This window comes from Podarcis cretensis, assembly GCF_951804945.1.
Source record: "Podarcis cretensis genome assembly, chromosome: 12".
In the NCBI taxonomy this organism is placed as follows: Eukaryota; Metazoa; Chordata; class Lepidosauria; order Squamata; family Lacertidae; genus Podarcis; species Podarcis cretensis.
Genome location: NC_137181.1, coordinates 58,580,428 through 58,601,323, shown reverse-complemented (window position 1 = coordinate 58,601,323; position 20,896 = coordinate 58,580,428). Strand labels below are relative to the sequence as shown.

At 41.3% G+C, this 20,896-nt stretch overlaps 1 protein-coding gene and 1 long non-coding RNA gene across 4 annotated transcripts in view; one reads left to right on the top strand and one right to left on the bottom strand.

Annotated features, from left to right (window-relative positions):
• SUGCT (succinyl-CoA:glutarate-CoA transferase) overlaps positions 1–20,896 on the bottom strand; it is a 322,274-nt gene that overhangs the window by 44,745 nt on the left and 256,633 nt on the right. For all 3 annotated transcript variants that reach the window (XM_079947612.1, XM_079947608.1, XM_079947609.1), the window contains exon 13: positions 7,375–7,438. In XM_079947612.1, coding sequence (XP_079803738.1) covers positions 7,375–7,438 — 64 coding nt within the window. The remainder of the gene's footprint in view (positions 1–7,374; positions 7,439–20,896) is intronic.
• Positions 1–20,896, top strand: part of LOC307199695 — a 283,211-nt gene that overhangs the window by 46,226 nt on the left and 216,089 nt on the right. The gene's annotated exons all lie outside the window — the stretch shown is intronic.

Below are 20,896 nucleotides of genomic sequence, written 5' to 3'. Positions count from 1 at the left end.
GTGAATGTAAAAGACATAAGCAGTCAGCACTGATGACTAAAAAAGACGAATGAAGTAATGGTAACGCTGGTGAGGCTGTTTGTCTCCAATGTGCCATAAATAGTGAAGCGAAATTAAAATTTCTCAAGCAACATCAGCTATGCACAAAAAAAGGAATGTGTGATGAGAAGCAGACAGGATCAGCAGTTCAGGCAGAGGTGCTCCCTGCAAATGGAAAGGAATATATCCCCCCTCTGAACCCGCAAATTCTGTTGTTGTTGTTCCTATTGTGTGAGATCTCCTAGCTGCAGGAAACAATGTCATGTAGTGCAGACTTCCTTAATTTCCTGCAAAATCCCTCAATGGAAGGCAACATTTTTCAAGCAACATTTGTCTCTGTCCATATATCTAGTCGTCCTCCATATATCTAGTTCTCCCCCCCCCCCTTCACTCTGCCCCCCACCGCATTTGCTAACAGCCTGATAAAAGAGGCCTATAGCTAACATTATGTTTTATTGTGTATATCCATTACATTCTATCCAATAAAAGCCTGACCACCATTTCCCAGTCTATTTTCTCTTTCTGGAGTTTAATGTGACTGCTAAGAACAACACGAGCCACTGCTGGCCATCACTGAAATGCAATGTTAATGAATCTTCATGGCTAGATGTCTCATGAAATCCTACAAATGTATCAATATTATCACCATCTCTCTCTCTCTCTCTCTGTGTGTGTGTGTAGACCAAGAGTGGCCAACATAGTGCCCTGCAGATGTTGGATTTCAAACTCCAAGCAGGAACACCAGCCTGGCCAATGGTGAGGGATGGCAGGAGTTGTAGTCCAACAACATCTGGAGAGCAGTGTGTGGGCTACTCCTGGCAGTGATGGTCAGATGCTGTAGATACAAAGATGTAGACAGGTGGGGCAAAATGACTGACAAGTATAAATGCAAATTAATGCAATTAATGTGTGTTGGGGGCTGCTGAACAGTCTTGCCTGGAAGTTAGTGTGTCTTGTATTCTGTCTAACACCAACAAAATAGAAGGAAGGTAGAAATTATTTCTCTTGCTCCCCTTGAAGAGGTTCAGTTGGACGAAGAGATAATCATAGAAGTTACGTAAGAAATCCCAAGAGAAAAGGGATGCTACAATTCAGACTCCATTTGAATATCTGAGTTTTATGAGGTCCACTGCTGTGGCTGCTCAGCTGCTCTCATCCTTAATCTCCTAGACCTCTCTGGTGCAGTTCAACAAGTTGTGGTTGTTATCAACCTCCTTGTGTCCCCGCATTCTGATAGAAACAGGCAAATAATGAGCCTAGACAGGAAAAATCCTGCTAAATGTGAGCCTTCCTTCAGCACCATCCTTATCTCAAAATGGCAGCTGGACATGAGATGATGAGCCACTGAGGCTCTTTTGCTGCCCAGGACATAAACACCTCCTGCCCTGACACTCTGGAATATCTCTGCGAAAAGCTACTCTTCCTGTTCAGTCCCATCACTGGGATTACGAAACACGTGCTGAGTAAAAATACTCCCTATTCCTGATCTAGGGGGAACACTGCCTTTATGCTATGCTAACGGCAGCAGAACAACATAATTCCACAGAGAAAAGGTAGTTCCTTTTCCAGCTGTCTGGGAAATTTGTTACAACCCATTTTCTGGCTCCCCCAAAAGCACCATCTGAAATGAAGCAAGTTTGGAGAGCAAATCAGCTTCCTATGCATAGCATTATGGAGTTTAGATCCAGATTTAGCATTGTAGGTTGGCAAAGGAAGCACATGCAAAGTATCAGTCACTCTGGATTTGGCAGCTGCCAGTAAGTTTGTAGACATGGGCTTCATCATATGGCACAGGAATGTCTAAATGGAAAATTCTCTTAAAGGGTTGCTGATAACACTAAGTGAACTATTTCTGTACTTTATATCACCAGGACATGGCTATACTAGTGCATTATATTCAGGCATATTCACCCCGAGTTACAAAAGAAAACACTGGTGCTTCTCCAGTACAACTGTCTAAAAGAACCATTTAGTGATCTGCTTCAATGCAAGGAGCCATTTACAGAGGCTCCTCTAAATGGGAAATTATCAGAGGATAAGATGATTTATTTTACTTTCAATGCACTGTCACGGGTTTTGAGTTTTAATCAAGTTTAAGTTACCTAAGCTTTGGGTAGTACTGTCGTTTACCTATGCGAAAACTCACATTTCTGCCTGTTCTTCCTACCTCTGTTGACAGCCATTAGAACATTCCTTTTCATCCCTTCCCTCTCCTTGCAGTTTAACCTTGTCCCTTGAGGAGTATTTTCTTTCCAAAAGATAGATTGTGGGCTGCACACAACATGAAAAGTTTATGTACTTTTCCTGTTGCCATCTGCAAGGTATTTCTTCCCAATATTTTCTTCTAAAAGAATTGAATTTCAGGTTCTAGTTTGCTTCTTCACAAGTCAAAATGGCAACTTTAAAAATTGTTGATAGAAATGTTCAAATCCCCTTATTTGTTGCCAAAAGTGGCTTACAGCACAATCTGGCACATTTCTACCTGGTTGCAACTCCCACAGAGCTCAAAAGGGCTTACTCCCAAGTAAGTGCACAAAGGATCGCAGCATCAAGCTTACAGTCAATAACTACATGGGAAATGTTGTTCATTAAACCAGACAGATACAATGGCTTTGACCCTGCAAAGGGGGCAGCAGGCAACCAAATCCAGGGACAGCACTAGCACAGCACAACCCCGCTTCTCAGCCACTCCCTGCTGACCCGGTTCTTGGAGGGAACTTGCTCTTAATAAACAGGTATGGTCATCATGAAGTAGGTCTCCCTCTGAAACCCTGGTCTCCAACAGGAGAAGACTTTATTAGTTAAACTCAGCAGCGTGAGTAATGTCTGGAAACACACAGGAAGCCAATATATTATATATATTTTTATTTTTATATAATATTTATTAATAGTTTTTTTTTTAATTATAACATAATAAACAAAACATACAAAAAATATCACATTTCATAACATATTTTCTTATCCTTTTTGGACTTCCTCACATCTCCCTCTCCTACGTTCCAAAATATAAAAATTAATTCAGCAATTTATCACCTTGTCCCCACCTTATCTAATTTTCCAATGTTATATCTTGAATTTTAGATATATTCATTTGACTTTTTAAAACTTTTTAGTTTAGCCTAATCATTATCTAAAAATTGATTTTTTCCTAAATTTAGCTTATCTTCATAGTTCAGTTTATCTAATTCAATGGTGCCAAGTTGTTTGTGATCAAGCATCCTCCTTAACATTCATACAGTTTACAATATTTTTGCAAATAGTCCTTAAATTTCTTCCAATCTTCTTCCACCGTCTCCTCTCCCAGGTCTCGGATTCTGCCAGTCATCTCAGCCAGTTCCATATAGTCTATCAGTTGCATCTGCCATTCTTCCAGTGTGGGTAGATCTTGGGTTTTCCAATGCTTAGCAACGAGTATCCTTGCTGCTGTTGTTGCATACATAAAAAATGTTCGGTCATTCCTTAGCACCCTCTGGTCAACAATGCCCAAAAGGAAGGCCTCTGGTTTCTTAGGGAAGGTATACTTAAATACCTTTTTCAGCTCATTGTATATCATTTCCCAGAAGGCCTTAACCCTAGGGCAAGTCCACCAGAGGTGAAAGAACGTTCCTTCACTTTCCCTGCATTTCCAACACTTATTATCAGACAAGTGGTATATTTTTGCAAGTTTGACTGGGGTCATGTACCATCTATATATCATTTTCATTACATTTTCTTTCAAAGCATTACATGCAGTGAAATTCAGCCCAATGGTCCATAACTTTTCTCAGTCCTCAAACATAATATTATACCCAATGTCCTGTGCCCACTTTATCATAGCCGATTTAACCATTTCATCTTGTGTGTTCCATTTTAACAGCAAGTTATACATTCTTGAGAGTACCTTAGTCTTAGGCTCTAACAGTTCCGTTTCTAACTTCGATTTTTCCACCTGGAATCCTAACTTTTTATCAAGTTTAAAAACTTCTTTAATCTGAGCATAATGTAACCAATCTCGCACTTTATCTTTCATTTTCTCCTGACTCTGCAATTTCCAATTATCTCCATCTTTTTCTAATATTTCCCAATATTTCCCATTTGGCCTCCATATTGAGTCTTTTCTGGGCCTTAGCTTCCAATGGTGAAAGCCACCTTGGAGTTTTGTTTTCCAATAAGTCTTTGTATTTTGTCCAGACATTAAACACTGCTTTTCTGACAATATGGTTCTTGAAATTCTTATTGATCTTAACCTTGTCATACCATAAATATGCATGCCAACCAAACACATTGTCAAAACCTTCCAGATCTAGTACATCAGTGTCTTCGAGAAGCAGCCAATCTTTCAACCAGCAAAAAGCTGCTGATTCATAGTACAGCCTTAAGTCTGGCAGGGCGAAGCCCCCTCTTTCTTTCGCATTAGTTAATATCTTAAACTTAATTCTGGGCTTTTTGCCCTGCCAGACAAATTTAGAAATATCTCTCTGACACTTCCGGAAACACTCTGTTTTGTCCACAATCTGTAATGTTTGAAATAAAAAAAGCATTTTCGGCAATACATTCATCTTTACAGCAGCAATTCGGCCTAACAAGGAAAGTTTCAATCTTGTCCAACTTTCTAAGTCTCTCTTAATTTCTGCCCAGCATTTCTCATAATTATCTTTGAATAGACTCAGATTTTTTGCTGTTATATTTACCCCTAGGTATTTTACTTTTTTAACCACGTTGAGTTGAACGTGGAAGCCAATATATTATAGCAACAAAAAGCAATTATGGTCAATAGTCTGATTACTGCATTCTGAAATTATTTAAGTTTTTAGTTAATCTTCAAAGGCAGCCCCATGTATCCTACACTGCAGTAATCTAACCTGGATGTTAGCCAATTAAAATCATATTTTTGATTAATTACATTTCCACTGGAGGACAAGCACAGTGTGCTGCCTCCCTCAGTGGATTAAAAGGCAAACATTTGATTTTTGATCTCTCTTGGCAGAACCCCAGTTTGATGCTGGCCTTCTCCCTCTCTCTCTCTCTCTCTTTCCTTCCTGTATGCCCTCAATATGCTTCACCTGGTTGAGCACATCTTGATTGTGAGACTAAAACTATTTGAAGAAAGGAAACATTATTTATCTCAGAGATCTTTTCTCATTCCCGCTCCACACAGCATGCTTACTTTAAACTTGAGAAGTGACAGTACCAAAATAACAAGAAAAAGTCCCACCTTACTTTTGAGGACCCCCCCCTTTCTTCATATCACTAGGAAAAATACCATCCTTCTGTTGTTCAGCCATATTTTTCCATTTCTTTCAAACACATAAGTTCACAATTTATGTACGGCTCAAGGTAAACCTAAAGCAAACACAGATGTGCACATATACACTGCTTTTTTTCCAGATTAGCCCAACTGACTCCAGGGTAAGCAATTAACTTCAAAGGGACTACTGTGGAATAAGTGGTTTGAGGATTGCCATTCATTGATGGTTTAACAGAAACATTCATAAAAACAAAGCACAAACATTTCATCAAACTTACGCTAAGATTTTTTTCAAGATAGGGGTCCCCATACTTTGTTCAAGGGAGCCTTTTCATAAAGCAAAAGTCAAAACCTCCTTGCCTTGCCTTTCCCTGGGAATCAGAGAGACTTGGTCACAGGAAAGACAGCCTAGACACAAAGTGCCACATCTGTTGGGCTGCCCTTAATGGTTTTCTGGAGGTTTCAGGTACAGTGGCCTATTTCCTGGGGAAGATAGATTACTGGAAGAGTTCTAGAAAATGCACTGTCTTTGAGGCACAATGCCAATTATTTTGCCCAATAAAGGCCCCGTTTATGTCAGGCAACATGGTCCATGTATGCATCAAGTCAGGAAAGCTATTGCGCAAAGAAGAAACAGAGCTGGAGACTGTAACCACAAAAATGGAACAACCTTTCATAACTCTAGCATCTTTCAGAAACATCTGGACCCTGGTCCTTAGGAAATGATCTAGGCTGAAACACACACTACCCTAGGCAACAGCTTATGCATGCTTGCCTTCTTGAGAATCTAACAGGGAAAGTAACAGATCTTATTTGATATTGCAGAACATACGCAATTCACTGGTGGTCTTATGACAATCTAATGCCCATTCAGCTAGCAGAAATACTCAGACATACAAGACCCAACCAAGAAATAGGAAGGTGTTTAGAAGCGGATGGAGTGGAGGCATTTACCTGACCTCCCAACAGGTGAGCCACTGCTGTTTAGCAGGAGAGTGAGCAATGAGACAGCAGGGAGGTTGGCACGGTTCAAACACACCAGCAGGAGACCAGATTGGCTTCACTGGTGCATTCACACTCTGCTGATCTCACAACCACCTCATCCCTCCCATGGTACAGGAGCAACTCACATTTGGGATGTGAAACAGGGTTCCTTTTAGTGTCATAATTTAATTCAATGTTTGGTATCATGTGCATGAAGCACTGAGAGTTAAAAAGAGCAATCAAGCTTTGAAAACTGTAGCTCCCTTACAGCAGCCCAGATTAGGGCTGGGCAATATCTGGTTTTCAACACTGCGATATATCGCCAGCTAAACATCGTGATATACCTATATATCACAATGTCTGAAATAAGGATGGAGCTTTGTAGAGGCATTGGCTGGCTTCAAGGTTTTTCACATATCGTGATTTTGGCATAGCATGAGCACACACACATACATTGTGATTCACAATATATTGCCAGGTCAAAAATTATGAAACCAGTATCATCATATGGACTTCTAACCGGTTTGGGACATAGCTATCAACTTACAGATTTGAAAATAAGGGACCAGCAGCCTCGAAAATGAGGGATCAGCAGCCAAAATAAGGGATTTTAGTCAACCAGCAGCCAAACAAAGCCTCAAGTGGTGGTTCCCACAGTGCAGCAACCTGGCAAAGGGGATGCAGCAAGGAAAACCACCATCACCTCTCCGCTGGGAAGCGCTGAGCAAAGGCGAGTCCCCAGGCAACGCGGCCGATTTGATCAGCACAAGGCATGCAAGCTCCACCCCCCCCCAGTCAATCTTAGACTCCTTATTGGGTGAGCAACACAGCCAAGCAACACAGTTGGAGCCTCTCTCCTCCCTGGCCGGCAGGGAGGAAGGGAGAGGAGCTGCTTCCTTTGAAACCCGGGAAATTTAAGGGACATCATCAATAAGGGACAGCAGCGGGACATGGCGCTGGGATAAGGGACTGTCCCGCCAAATAAGGGACGCTTGACAGCTATGGTTTGGGATGATATCTCAATATATTGCCCAGCCTTAGCTCAGATATAATCCTGCTTCAGGTCAACAGTCTCTGGAGCTGGCTTCCATCAAAAAAATAAAAAATGAAGGAAACATGCCTACCTGGAACAGCTATCTTCCCTACTGTTGGATGATCCATCTCCATGACAAGTCCATTGTGCAGAACCTAAAAAAAAGAAGCAGCAAATATATAACAAAAGCATCACCCAGTGATGCAGAAAGCAGCAACTAAAAGTATGGTTCATGATTAAGCCCCGTTAAGGAAGGACAATACATATTTGTTTTATGCATGGAGTACTGGAAGTCCCTGTGTTGTCCAGTATTTCACAGTTGTTGCTGATGGCTTCAATTATTATAACCCACATACTTGAATAGAAATGTCATATCTGATAAATAATAGGCAAGGACCTCTGTATGTAGAATCTGTGCTACATGAACAGGCTCCCTCTAGGTAGGCTATATGATTAATTATATTTAAGAAATACAAATCTCATGCAGTAGTTTTACTTGTCAAAGAGAAATACTGGAGTTGTGGGGCTTGTCATTTCAGTTTTGTATTGCTGTAATATTTTAAATTACTCTTTATTGCAAAAGAAGAATGAAAAATCTAGCACCATCAATATCCCTGTTACTGCCACTGAAATTTCATCCTTTATTTTATGACAGAGAACAATTAAACCCAATATGTGGAATGGGAGGGACTTATGCTGCCAGCATACTATATCTTGATTTCAGTAAGGCTTTTGACATATAAACTTAGAAAATTAGAGCCTTTGTATGTCTTCCCATTCAGTTACACTGGCAAGCAAGCAAATGCCTATAACTTTTCCTTTCTTTTATTTTACTTTTTTGACAGAACTGGATAGAATTCGAAGGTATAGAAGCCATTTCTGATGCCTCCCAAATTTCAAAGAATTAAGTGTAGGGTGTTATTCATTTATTTTCTCCTTCAAGTCTTCCTTTACATTTTGATTATTTAAGAAATTGTAACTGCTATAATTCCCCCCCCCCCCTTATTCTTTGAACAGAATTGAATTAAATTTTCAGCCATAGTTGCCCTTTCCGAGGGGATAAATTCTGCCAAATAAGGCGCAGGGGCATTTGTGTAAGAGGGGGTGTGCGTGCGCGCGTTTGAAATATGGGGAGAAGGAAAGGGCTTTGCTTTGCTTTTGTTGGGAAATCTTAGAGGTGCCCAGTGGCGTAGTGTGGGTTCTCAGCACCCGGGGCAAGGCAAGTAATTTGTACCCCCTAACCCTGGATTTGCGCCCCCTACCCCTACCCCTAACCCCCAGATGTTGCGCCCGGTGCGGCCGGCCCCACCTGCACCCGCCACGCTACGCCACTGGAGGTGCCTCTTGGTTAAGTAGTCTGCACAATTCCAAACAAACAAGTACAGGAGTTAACAAATGATGCTGGACAAAGTCTGAGGCTATGAATTTGTTTTCTGATCAAATAACAGCAATCCTTCCCAAAAATCAATGTTTCTAAAAGTAAAGGGGGAAAGAGCCCTGGTAAAGATATACCCTGGTTGGAATCAAGAGAGCTTGCAGGAGACATGCCGTCCTTGTCTTGGACTTAGCGCTTCAGGAAGACTACTTTGGACTCTTTTGGAGAACACCTACTTTGCTTCAGAGAAGCCTTAAATCTCTCTAAATTAACCTGCTGCAGTTCAGGTTTCATCCAAACCCATTGCATATCCTACTGACTTCTGCTAGCTGCAGCCTTCATGCTGTATTGAAAATCAATTGAGCAGCCCCGGGGGGGGGGGGAGGCTAGCCTTCAGAAATATCTTTGGAGAAGGTGCAAGGAGCTGCATCTGGGAAGACAAATGAGCAGCTTTCTGTGCTCATGCACAATTATTTTCCATTTGGACACTTTGGATCTCAGTCACAGAGTAAGTAAGTCAGTGGACTGATGAACAATATGTGTGCTAGTTATACATGCCAAGAGACAAATCTTTTCTCTTAATAAAGAAAGGGTATATGTGTGTCAGACCTGTCTTGGAATATTGCTGTAGTTATTGTGAGGTGAGGTGTGTGTGTGTGTGTGTTTTTAAAAAAAGAAACAACAAACTCTCCATGTATACTATACTTCTTTTCAACAATTCCGTCTTGCAAAGATCCAAGAGAAGCTCTTGGAATCATGCTGCAAATCTCCCCACTTCTTGACTCAGATATGCTACATGAATTTAACATGCATAAATTTTAGTGGCTTGTTAGAAAAATAAACTTTCATCATTAACCGATAGTTTATTATCCTCCCCAAGACAAAACCGAGATGTCCATCAGTCCAACTTCTGAATGCAAAGGAAACTACCGAGTTTGCGTTTTTTTGTTTATTTGCAAGGTCAGTAGATTTTTTAAAGACAACATTAGCCTGAAACTCTAATTGTTGGCATTAAAACCCTTATTACTGTTTCTTTGCAGAAAGACAAAAATCCCCCTATAACCACATTTCCTACCATATAAGGACAATCTAATTGTTTATTCTGCTTTTAAAAAAATAATTTGATTGATCTATATGCAGATATATTTCTATTTATATACTCATAGATACTATCCCTTTTCTCATTTTTTAATTGTATAAATTCAGGTTGCTTGCCTGCAAAACTAAAGAGAGATGCCTTGTATCTCTATTGTACAGGGAGTTGCAGGATTTAACAATGCATCATCTACATACAATCAACATGAAATAAAATTATCTAACTGAAATTTCATTCCCCAATTAAGATTTCAAACAATTTGAAAATAAATTGAACCTCACTGGATGTCTGATTTCCTTGCAATACTGTCAGATAATGAGTCTGCGAAGTAGCGCTAATAAACCCTGGAACCTCACCAAAATGCAGGAGAGGATGCACTTCCACAGGTACATACCTCTGCCTGTGGTGGGAGTGCCCCAAAATCCAACTATTCTGGATAACAACCATACAACAAATATGCAAAATAACCAAGCAAGTATTAGAAATTCACCCCAGAACTGGCCCTACTAAACATCTTCCAAGAGAATAATGCCCACTCACATCACAAAGAACTCATAACCCACCTACTCTCAGCAACCAGAACATCATAAGCAGACACTGGAGAGACCTGTCAGGAGTAAGCACGGACAAATGGTACCAAATAGTATGGGAAACAGCCTTATTAGAAAAATTAACCAATAAACTGAAACTGACACTGGGACAAATGGAAGAAGACACCTTCACCCTGATATGGCTCCATTTCATCACATACATAGCCCAACAAGACAACGACAAGAATCCACCAACAGCATACGAATCAATATGACTAACCTGACCCAAAACACCCAACCACCACACTCACACATGAAAACCAAGTTCACAACAGCCAGTCACAAACAAACAACCACACCCTAGACCAACCCCAACCTTTCTCACCACCAAAGGAACACAAGTGAATAGTAAAGAGAACACGCACAAGCGACACTGACACAAAACCCCACACAATACATTACTGTATTTTTCGCTCCATACTTTTTCTTCCTAAAAAGTAAGGGGAAATGTCTGTGCATCTTATGGAGTGAATGTGTGGTCCCTGGAGCCAAATTGCCCAGGGGCAAAAAGCAGATCATGCTTTTTTCTTTTCTTTTTTGAAAGAGGGAAGTAGGTGTTGAAACAAAGCCGGTGATCGTTTGCCGATCAGGGAGAGAGATAAGGGACAATAGAGATAAAGGAGGCTGCCTGGGAGGGGGGAGGTAAAGACAGCAAACTTGCAAAGGGGGGAAACAGGAAGACTAAAGCAATAAGGAGAGAAAAGGAGGAGCAAAAAACTGCTCCAGCTAAGGAAATGACACTAAGGCAAACAAGAGGGAAGGGAGTGTTGAAAGGAAACAGCTGATCGGTGGGATCAGAAGAGAGATAAAGGACACTAGGAGGCTGCCTGGGAGGGGGGGAGGTAAAAGCCCATGGATCCTCAGGATTTTTACATTGGGTCACCCCAAATTCACCATCAGATCACATGTCTGTGGCCACAGAATGAACCACAAAATCATACATCCACTGTTTCATTCAGAATATTTTTTTTCTTGTTTTCCTCTAAAAACTAGGTGCATCTTATGGTCAGGTGCGTCTTATGGAGTGAAAAATACGTTAAGTAAAATAGAAACACTGCCACCCAACCCCACCCACCATGGCCCCCTCCACCTCTTTCCCTCTTTTCTTCCTAATGTAATACTAATGTCTCAACAAATGAAACCGATCTGTAGAAAATGTAACTTGAAAAAAGAGAAATTGCACATACTTTTGTAAACCAAGAAATCTTTAATAAAAAATACGTTAAAAAATAATAATGAGCCTGCCAAACCAGAACAATAAGTGAAGTATAAGTATTTTAAAAAATAACGTAAGATTGGGCTTCATCTGTTACTCCCTCTGCCATCTTTAAGTATACTTTGCTAAGATTACACCCACCCACCCTATTTTCTAAGTCATGCACTATTTCCCCTTGATTGCTTCTAGATGAAACTGGCAAGACATTTTCAATTCATCATCATTACTGTTCAATCTACCAATCTGTATAATGTGTCCCTCTTTGTCTAAATGGGTTGGGGTTTTTTTTATTTAAGTCTAGTTTTTTTCTAGCAGTTTCTTCAATAGTCGTAAACATTAAACCACTATTTTCTGGTAGTTTGCCCCATAATGCCTTGGTAAAATTTGGAAATAAAGATTTGTGAGAACAGGATGCTAGACTAGACTAGATGGTCTGATCTTGCAGAGATTCTTCTCACTATGACATAGACACAAGGTGCTGCACAGCCTGAGTTTTCAAAGACAATTCTGTTGCCATCTCAGCTCTGAGGCCTATATATTGCCAAGATCAGGGGTAGGCAAACTAAGGCCTGGGGGCTGGATGAGGCCCAATTGCCTTCTCAATCCGGCCCACGGATGGTCCGGGAATCAGTGTTTTTACACAAGTAGAATGTGTGCTTTTATTTAAAATGCATCTCTGGGTTATTTGTGGGGCATAGGAATTTGTTCATTCCCCCCCCCCCCTAAAATATAGTCCGCCCCCCCTACATGGTCTGAGGGATGGTGGACTGGCCCCTTGCTGAAAAGGGTTGCTGAGCCCTGGCCAAGATGAACCCTGACTGATGGGGAAACAAATTGCCTCCCTGCTTCCCTCTTTTCCTAATACATAGGGTGCAAGTAGGCTTCCATCTTGTGGATAACTTTCCATATACAGTATCTACTCCCAAATGACAGCATATTTTGTGTCATTCTTGTGCCCAGACTCCTCCAACTAATCAAGAGATCAGCAATTAAATTAAGGCAAACAATACTTCCCTCCATGCGACTTATATTCACTCCATGCAATATTTATTTTCATGTGCCTTATCCTTTAAGTGATGCACAAAAGGCAATGCAATATATTTCACCGTGCATGTGCCATCAAGTGTTTCATCATTTCCTTTTGGAATAATACATTACTTTGAGCAAAAAAATGACTGGGGAATAACAATGTCACAGGCTAATTTTACTGCTTCTTTTGACGAAGTTAATGACTTTGGGTGGGATTCACCTAGCAGTTCCATCAGCAGAAGTTCCGTGCAAGGTCTTCCACTTACACAATGGGGCTTCCCCCTTTCCTTCCTGCACCCCTGAAATTGGATCAGAGGGATGTTGGGAGAACCCCCAGAACAGCACTAGTAAGGATGAGGGGGGTCATTCCATCTGGCAAACTGAAAATCTTGCAGCGATGGAACGTTTAACATAGCACGACATGGAATTCCTCCCTGTATGTTTAAAAGCTTGCTGCATTTTCTCTTAACAATATGGAAGTCCCATAGGCCTATAAACTTTCAGAGTGGAACAATGCATGCTTAATTTAACCTTTGCTGCTCCCTCTGTTCTCTCACTTTTTAATAAACAAAATATTAGAACAAGACGCAATCAAGGTGCTTACACTCACATTTGTCATGCATTTTATGGCAATAAATGAGCATTGCTTTGAGCAAAGTCAATGTCTTTAGATGTATCTGCTTCATTTGGAATGGTTCATTTCACAGACCTAGTGTAGATCATATTTCACAAACCTGTGCTTATACTTTGTGATCTGTGGAACATAATATTATGATAAAGTTCTTTTTAAAAGAATCATTTAACATGCTTGTCTCCACAGAATTCAGAAATAAAAACCTGAACAACCGAGGATTCCTAATGTAATGTTTCATTCCAGAAACAAAGCTAGGTAATTTGCAACTTCAATATCGAGGGGGAAATTTGGGTGGAGAGAATTTCAAGAGCAGGAGCGATACCGGAAGCTGCCTTGTGCCGGGTCAGGCCATTGGTGCATTTAGTCGAGTGCTGTCTACTCCAGATTTCCCCTGCTTGGTGCCATCCCGATGTTGGGTCCCCAGCTCCCATCACCCTGGCCAGCATGGCCCAAGGCCAGGGATGGTGGGAATCATATGTTAAAACTTTTGGAGCGCACTAGGTTGGGGAAGGCTGCCATACTCTGACTGGCAGCCACCCTCCATGGTCTTGGGCAGGGGTCTTTCTGTTGGGGTTCAGAACTTACTGGGTTAATTTTTGTTCTGAGTGTGCCTCCCATTCTGACGTGTGGAAAGAGGGAGGAGCTCTAGTTGTTGTTCTCTCTGTGTCTCTGAGAGAGACGGACGGAAGCCATGAATGCTAGCAGTCCAGGAGATTTTGGGAAATGCTGAGCTGTAAATATTTGCTACAATAAAGATCTTCACACTTTCTTCTAACTGGAGATGCTAGGGAAAGAGTCTGGCACTGGCTGCATGTAGAGCATATGTTCTCTGACACAGAGATATGGCCCTTACAAAGAAGCACATTGATTAACACTTTTCTACCAGTGCTGAATGGTGAGCAGATGAATGTATGATACAAAAAGAACCCCTACTTGCTGCGGCAAGGAGACAAAAAGTAGGAGAGATCTTTCTCTTCCCTGCTAGATACTTGCTGGTGTTTAATAATGCACCCATGGACAAGGTATGTCAATGCATCTTGCCAACATGCACCATAGTCATTGTTCTGTATACATTCCCATGCCTATATACACAAGAATAATTGTAATCATATGTGTCTCTGAGCTCATGCCCCTTGCTAATACAGAGCAGTCCCACTTAGTAGAATCGTGCTATGATAGCTCTTCTGTTAAAGAAATCATGTGAAACTTTTTTGTATATATGCTTGCTATAAAAATACCCCTTTGTAAAAGAAACACAAATCTCAATAGCCAGGAAGTCTCAAACACTCACCAACAAACCACCTAACCTATAAGCAAGTGAAAGAACCAATAACAATAGCCTGGTATCATTCATTTTCATATGTCACTTGCTTTTTACAGTCCACAGGGGTCTCACCTGTTTTCCTGTGCAAAAAGTATATGTTCGGTACACATTTTCCAACACCATAGTGTGCTCCCAAGAGCCTTCCTTTAAGCACTCCATCCATCGTTCATCTGCCACATTAAGTGTTGTAGCTTGTTTATATATAAATTACACTTGTGCTGAAGCTTGTCTATCAGTTTCAGGGTGTCCCTTATGCCTGGCCAAGTTTGGAGTGAGTGGGAAGTGCATTAACCAACCACTGGTTCCAAGCCTTTAAAAAACTGAGGATAGGATCCAGTGAGCAGTAGGAGGACTGGGGTTTCTGAAGCACGCTTGTCAGTGAAGTCCCAAGTGAAGCCATCCTGAAAAGTCTGGTGTCCCTTTGGATAAGACTGCCCTGCTGCACAAGGGGAAATGTGGAGAATCCCTGAGTAGGACAGGAATCAGCTGAGCTCATTCATTTGCCTCTTTGGATCCAGGCCATTCTTTCATGCTTACTTCCTTTTCCCTTCTGTTGCAGCTCCTGTGACATACCAACCTGACTCTCCTTGCGGAGATGCGGTCAGGCAATTCTTTCCTTCATAAACTTTAGGGTATTCTGCTATCATTCATCTGGCAGCAGTAGCACAATAGTATCATGCAATTCTAATGGTTTTTAAAAACTTCATTTTGCGACATAAACCTCTAATTCTCTGGACTTTATTACATAGCTGTAAATATTTATTCCAAGTCGCAATCTGCCAAAGCAAAAGTATAAAATAATGAAGAACAGTTGACTATTTAAGGCCTGCAAATTGAAGGTGTGTGCCTTTTTGTGCTCTGAACGTGTTTTTTTTCCAAATTGCTCTTAAATAATTTACTTTTAGAGGCATTTAGAACATTATGGGCTAATTCAGACATTAGGACAAACCTTGGCAAATTATGGCTCATTCAGACCACCATTTGTTAATCTCAGAATATCAACCCAGGATCAGAACCTTATATTCTTGCTATGTCTGAACTTAGCCATTACGTTCTTAAAATAAATTTTTAGAAACAATGAGTTATTGCTATCTTAGAAATAGGTATTCTTTGAATATGTAACTTAACTTCTTTGGAGTATCAGAAAGAATATTAACCTTAACATATCTCCACACTTCTCCAATATTAAAACTAACAGGGGGAATTAACCTTTCTAAAAGCCAATGTGGTGGGTTACCTATTTCAAAAATAACTGTATAAAAATTGACTCTAGTGGGAGGAGACCTCGAGAACCATGATTTTAAAAAGTATTTTGAAAATTTTTGTACCTCTTTAGCTAAGAGGCAACATGTGTCATGGGCTATTATGTGCTGGAAATGTCTATGAATTCTATCATGGGACATAAAGTCTTATTGACAAGAGTCAGAGTGGATTATATCTGCCAAATTATAGACAAATAAGTCCAGGGGCTTTTTGTGGGGAAACTGTTGGAGATTCACTTTCCTAATAATACCTGTTAGGGCAGTACTTTTATTAAGTCAACTGTTATTGTTGGCATCTGTCTGTCTTGAGTGCACATCCAGGGGTGAAGGCAAACAGTTGGCAGGAGAATCATAGCGCCTGCTGTGGCTGCAGAGTTCAGTAACTCATAACTGCTGCCTTTGATGTTGTTTTTGCTGTGTTGGCAGCAACGAAGTGACCTCCCCAGGGCGCATGCCTGGGCAGTGTGTATGGAGGTGCTGGGCTGCCCAGATGAGAAGTGCCCCCTCTTGGCCTCGCTGATGTGGTCCAAAGATAAGTAGAGCAATATATTTGGCACCAGCTTGGCTGCAGGAGCTGCTGGAAGGAGGCATACAAGGTGCCATTCAACAGTTTTAGGGACTCCACTGCATATTTATGTAGGGTTTACTCCTTGGTCCTCCTCCTGAAGAAAAATGTCAAACACATCAATAAAATGTAGTTGGCTGAGAATATCAGGTTTGAAAGGGCTGAATGAATAATACAGTTTTAGAAGAATGTCAGGAAATGAGCAGGAATGACTCCTGCTGAACATCTACTGGCAAGGAGTTCCATAGGACACAATCTGCCACTCTAAAATCTTGGCCCCTGGCATAGGCCAGCCAAACCTCTGGGGCATGTGGAACCATCAAATGTGCCCCCTCAGAACACCTCAGCTATTGAGGTGGAGCATAAGGACATCTTGGACAAAGAAGAAATGTTGCCTCCCTGGCTTGTCTGGGAGTTGATTTTTAGTTGTAGCATGTTTAAATAAGAAATATAACTAGAAATTTAATATTTGTTACTCGTGGGAGGTTAGGTACGTTAAAACATGAAGATAGGACTGCTCCGTGGATAATATAAAAATGCAGAAGAAAGCAGTTAAGTTTACAAGCTGTTCAGTTCCAACAGTTGGTAAACATGTGATCTTGAACATCCAGCACATAATCCACCTCCATTTTCTACCTCTATAATCTATTTTATCACCCTCCATATGGGGACCACAGCATAGGAACATAACTACTGTATCTATATCAGTGTCTCACAGCATGACAAATTTTACATTTGAAAGCCCATATATTTTTATTAAACTGTCTTGAACAATTTTCCTCGCTGGTGTTCCAATCCATTTTTCCTCTGTAGACAATATAAAAAGCTACGTATGCACCAAAGCCTAAATGCCTACATATGACTTGTTCACTCATATCAATTGCCTTCTCTTAGGCAAAAAAATTGAACTAGAATAAAATATTTCAGGCACTCCCAAAGAAGCCTGGGAATTACAGAGGCGGAGAATTATTATGACTGACAAAGAGCTGAAGCCTCCTTCACAGAACTATAGTTTCGAGCATTGCTGATTAAGTAGACCTTACACTGGTTTAACTTTGTAGCATAGAGGACACACTCTTAAGTCCCATTTAATGGCATACAGAGTTTGGGCGAAGACAGCTGCAAGAAATGGCTACAGGACCATACCCATGTGGAACAAACTGACCTTGCATAAGGCTGCTTCAGCTTGTTCACCTTGCCCCCCCCCATGGAAAATCAAATATATTTAAATAATTAAATGGCAAAACATTGGCTTTTGAAATATGGCTTACAAACTTGCTAAACAAACAAGAAATGCTCCAATGGCAAGACTCCACGAGAGCAAAGAAGAATTTGTGCCATCACAGGTGCCAGCCAACTGGTACCTTCCACAAGTGGGAGGTTTGCTGGTTTCACAACTTGTCCCAAAAGGTGCAGTTAGGACACTCTGAAACCAGTTCTACTGGTCTAAAATGTCTGTCTTCGCCCTGTAGTTGCCGCAGTGTAGAAACCTCTGCGTGTGGTTCCAGGTTTAAGGCTTAAGCAACATCCATAAAGCAGTGTATGGGACAAATCTACGCAATTTGCGACACCTGTTTACGAAGACTGCAATTTTCAAAGGAAAGAGTGAAAGCCACAGCTTTAGATTATAGGAAGCAGGGTGGGGATTTTAGAGTCATTAGCACATTCACTTCCTTCAAAACTTTGCAAATGTGAACCTCACAAAGCATTACGGAAAAAGCCCATTGTTGGAGAATGTTTCTATAATCTGTCCAGGGAAAATCACCATAACAAGTACTTAACATCTTCTAAAAAGAGTATCTTTACTAACATGGAGACAGTTTCACTGATTTCAGTGGGATTTGAACTACAGCCTCCAGGGGCTCAGTCCTACTTCCGTTGCTATTACTGCACCTCAGTAAAACCCTGGCTGTAGAAAAAGAGACCGTTTAAATATTTCTACACCCAGTTTTTTATTTCTCAAAAGGCAGATGAATTGAGCATATGCTCTTGGCCTATTTATGATATTTACAAAAATTAATGCACCACGAAACAAAGCCAAAAATATGTCGACAAAAACTCACACGCCAAGGAACCCCAGCAAAATTATTCCAGAAGAGAGGAAAACAACATTAAGAACACTCACTGACTACTTGCTGATGGATGGTTGCAGAAAGATCAGTAATGGTATCATGATTTTTCAGATTCTTTTCCAAAGATTGTCAAGGTCCTTCATTTTAATTGTTGCACTCTTTTACAATATATAAATCATATCAGGCTATATACATTTCTATCAAGAGTTTGCAGAGGATACCCTACTTGTGAAACACAAAATAAAACTCCTTTTACAACAAAAATTCTCCTCCATTGTGTTTTCAGTGCTGATCTATCCCAGCTCTATCAGATACCATGAATTGAATCTGGAACTGTTTACATGCAAAGGACATATTCTGCCAGTGAGATACAACACTTTCCCTGGTCAGCTTATTCCACCACCTTTTTAAGAAATAAAACTCTTTAGAGGAATTGAATACAACACTGGAAAATTCTTGTTCTCCAGCTTTTAAAGCTTTTTTTTTCTCAAGCCACTGAGACAAAACAAAATGGACTCATTCTATTTCCAAACCTCTATGAGTATCTGTTGTCCAAAAATGGCAGCACTTAATATTTTATTAAAATGTAGTAGTTAATATTTTCCTTTTGCTAGCTCAAGTGGAATTCCTGTTCACAACCTTGGACGAGAAGGCAAAATCCCATACCATTCATGTAAAATTATAGTGATTGACTTATGAAGAATGAAGAAAACAAGTTTATATACAGATTTCTTGCTACGTTGCAGGCACAGAGAAATTGCAGTTTAGAAATATTTAATGGCTGTCAGCATCCAGGTAGAGAGGAAATATTTAGTTTGATGCATGAGGGTATAACTAAGAAATAGGATGAACTAGAGTGGGAAAAGATGAAATATCAGTAAATACTTCCTTTTTCCATGATACATTAAGCTTAATAGATTAGTCTCCTGTGAGAAGATTTCTGAAAGCCTTGATGCATGGAATGCTTAGATTTAGAGGAGACAGAACAGAATTCTGTTCAGACTTCTCACACACTTACACAGAGATGGGCTGGACTCACAAGTTGTTTCCATGTCCAAGTTTAGTTGAATCGTTGGCCTCACCATATTTATAAGAAGTAACTGGACACTTTGCAGGGATTATGAAGCTATACAGATGCATTGAGTTCTGGACATGAGTTCCTACAATCAGTCTTTTGAATTGATGCTGATTCTGTAATATATTCTAGTGGCTCTTGGTCATGCCCAAATGTGATCAAGAGACAGAGAAATGCAAAACAAATGGAAAGGAGGGACTCAGTTCTCCCTATCTGCTTTCACCACCCCTTGTTCTCCCCTTTACGTTCTTGCTGCAAAACTTCTCTTCCTTCCATAAGTACAGCCACCCTTTTTGCCTTAGTTGATCTTGTCTCGGGCAGCAAGCACAGAGACGCACCTTTTCTTCCCAGTTCAACACAGGATGATCTAAACTGGTAACACCAGTGCTTTTCTTTTCTTAAAAAATGTTTAGGGGTACTCTCATTTTCCTACTCATATTGAAATACTACCCCTCAATGAGGCCAAACTTAGATTCACAAAATGTTTAGAGGTATGTGTACCCCTGCGTTACCCCCCCCCCCAAGCATTGGGAAAAGCGTGTTCTCCATAGCAGAGAGCACGTGTTGCGGTGAGGGCCAAAAAGGCCACCCCACTGATGTTGGGCAAATTGGACACGTGCTGTGATTGGGCAAGGAGTGTTGCTGGGGAGAATGTTATGTTGCTAAAGTGTGGGAGGGGTCAGAGGTCTTAAATAAGGGCTCACAGCCTGGGGCCTTCTCTTGGGCTGTGTGCACTGGATCACCCGCCCACCCTCCCTGAAAAGGGGGGGGGGTTGTTGTCCTCTGACCTTGCTATGCCTGTCATGGGGTCATCTGCTTTTGGGGCAGGGGGCTGGTAGGAATTTTTCCATTTGGCTGATTAGTGTGTGCCATTTGGTTTTTGCCTACTGCGTAGCAAATCGTCACAACTTGTAAGGTTGGCGGTTAGGCATTGGTTCAGATTGGTTGGTGGAGGGGTAATTGCCTACCCCTCCAATGGTGGTGCAGGTGGGATGCAGGTGGCGCTGTGGGTTAAAGCCTCAGCGCCTAGGACTTGCCGATCGAAAGGTCGGCGGTTCGAATCCCTGCGGCAGGGTGCGCTCCCGCTGCTCGGTCCCAGCGCCTGCCAACCTAGCAGTTCGAAAGCACCTCCGGGTGCAAGTAGATAAATAGGGACCGCTTACCAGCGGGAAGGTAAACGGCGTTTCCGTGTGCGGCTCTGGCTCGCCAGAGCAGCGATGTCACGCTGGCCACGTGACCCGGAAGTGTCTCCGGACAGCGCTGGCCCCTGGCCTCTTGAGTGAGATGGGCGCACAACCCCAGAGTCTGTCAAGACTGGCCCGTACGGGCAGGGGTACCTTTACCTTTACCTTTACCAATGGTGGTGCAGAAAGGG